The 2,519-nt window shown below is 44.5% G+C and overlaps 1 protein-coding gene across 1 annotated transcript in view; it reads left to right on the top strand.

The window, feature by feature from the left end:
* Window positions 1–666: 666 nt before the first annotated feature.
* PHALS_00906 (Epidermal growth factor-like domain) overlaps window positions 667–2,519 on the top strand; it is a gene marked incomplete at both ends in the record, with an annotated part of 4,644 nt that continues 2,791 nt past the window's right edge. The window contains one exon of the mRNA XM_024730666.1: window positions 667–2,482. Coding sequence (XP_024580921.1) covers window positions 667–2,482 — 1,816 coding nt within the window. The remainder of the gene's footprint in view (window positions 2,483–2,519) is intronic.

Here is a 2,519-nt window from a genome sequence, read left to right on the forward strand (position 1 = left end):
TAATTTAGGTAGTTTTAAGACTGAATATATTTATAGGTATTCCTTAATGCATGTACCCATCTAGTAGCTGTGGTGTATGCCACACCACCGATCCCTTGGGAGAGTGACGGGTCGCTCTCATGTGACCCCGTTACACAGGATATGTTTGTTATTTTGGTTTACGCACATTATACTGCTGTCCCTCAAATGAAGAGCGATGCTCAGTTACATCACGATGAAGTACCATGAGAAAGTAGATCATTTCTCGGTATGGATGTGAGCAATGAACCTTTGAAAAGGAATTCGTAGGACACGCGGACTGCTAGCCCCACGAATTGCATTGTTTTGGATTCTGATACGAAAGATAGTAAACAGGCACTTTTTGCAAAGAAATTCCTTAAAAATTACTTGAGAGACTCTCGGCTCAGAAGCGACTGATGAACCTATCCTCTGTACGCCGGTTAACGCAGACAATAGTCAAAGCTTTATCTGTGTAAGGTGCGCGGCAACTCTCACCTACCATCTGGAGAAAAAAGTATTGTTCCCAGTTTTTTTGTCAGTGACCACATATATAACGTAGACCATAAATAAAGATAAGAGCTCAACGCAATGTCTCAATTATAAGCTCATATCACTTAAAATTGACTGCCAATCATATCAAGTTCAGTCCTTTATTGCCGCCTCACCATGAACCCGCTGGCTGAAAATTTTCGTTCCGAGAGACTTCCTAGTCCAACCACAGATGTTGCCGTGGCTACTTGTTTAGTCGCGTCTGAAAGTCTTGTTGAAGAAGAGGATGCGTTGGGACAGGAGGAGAAATGTGAGGACAATCCGGGCTGCACGAGTGATATCAGTCCTGACAACGGGTCCTATCCTGAAATCGATGAAATCTTTCCAGATACTCAATTGCTGGTGCAAGATGATCTCACAGCTGCTTCAATAAGCTCTCATACCGCTCAATCGCCCACCAAGATGCAAATGTCGCCGTCCAAGTCTAATAATTTGCCAGCCAAAGTACGGTCGTCTCCCGCTAAATCTCAATTATCTCCTGGTAATTTGCGCTCGTCACCGATTAAGATCGAATCCCCTGCCAGGATTCGATCACACCCGGAGTTGCATTCATCACCTGTAAAGGCTTCAGTTGATCCATCCCCCGTACTGGACGACACGCCCGAAGAATTTCGAGCTGAAGGTGCAGAAGGCAAGTTCACAAAGGTGTTTCCAGCCATTTCAAAACTCGTAGAGTCTAGTGGATGGCAGATTGCTCAGGGTATGAATACTCTGTTTTGTGCTATGCCGGGAGTACAATTTTTCAACTTCAAACCAAACATTAATGTGTTCGACTCAAAGATGAAGGCATGTTGGAAATTTATTGAGATCGCGGGTAAAAAAACGGGGGATCAAGAAGATCAAGAGCTCTGGAATTTGCTTTGGCCTATTGCAGAGAAGGAATTTAAGTGGTTTACTATGAATTGTGGCTCCGAGATGTGGTTCGTGAAGCCTGAGACAAAGTTTGAGAACTTTTTACCAAATGAGACAGTTTTTCAAAGTAAAAGACGTGCTGTGCTCAAGTGCCTGGCCGTAGAAGTAGGCTCAATCGATTTAGGTGAGTCTGCTGAAGGCCATCAAATCGTGTCATTCGCGCCGCATACAGTCCAATCGAAGCCCTTGCCAGTTGTAAAGAAAGCTAAGGCTTCTTTATTTAAAACACCGTCGCCTGCCATAAAGAGTTCTCAGCGATCCACTCCGGCCTCAAATTCGAAAGCCGAGTTTGTCACGCCTGCGAAGCAGGCACCGGCCCCTATGTCGTCATCTAGTGCCAAGCGTAAGTCTACTTCATCAGTCACTTCATCCATATCTGGTGCCAAGCGTAAACTTTCGTCGTCCGCTTCAAAAGTGACAAAGAATTCAGGCACTAATAAAAAGGTAAAGGCAGGCAAGGCTGGCACGAAGAAATCGGTACCCAAGAAGACGAAAAAGGTGATATCTGACACCGCATCAGACGTCAGCAAAGCGGATGATTTTAACTTTGTTGCACCGGAGTTTCGGTGCACATTTGGTATTCTGTACGCAAAACTCCAGGATGAAGGCTGGTACCATCGAAGTGGAGTGTTCGAGTATGATTACTTCTCACCCACATACACGGACGCGACAAAAGAACAAAATGTCAACTATTTTCGATCTCAGGCAGACCTGGAAGATTTTTTAAAAGTTAGTGGCACGTGGAAGCGTATTGAGGATGCATTGCGATTAGAGCATGAACTAGTGGTAGAGGAAGAGCGTGGAAAAGCGCTGGAGAAGTACCATCAACGGCTGGAACAACAAGCAACACGAAAGCGAAATATAGCACTTTATGGTCAGCCCGTTAAGGAGAAGACAAAGAAGCCAAAGAAATCTTTCAATAAGGCCTCTGATGCTTCATCAGGTCAATGCCTCTACAATGCTGAAGCTGAGGCTACAAGTCCTGAAAAGAATGACGAAGAATTACCCAAATTAAAATTTGGTACCGTTTTGAAAAAGCTAATTGGACGAGGATGGTA

Source organism: Plasmopara halstedii (assembly GCF_900000015.1).
Source record: "Plasmopara halstedii genome assembly, contig: Scaffold_1211, whole genome shotgun sequence".
NCBI classification, from domain to species: Eukaryota; Oomycota; class Peronosporomycetes; order Peronosporales; family Peronosporaceae; genus Plasmopara; species Plasmopara halstedii.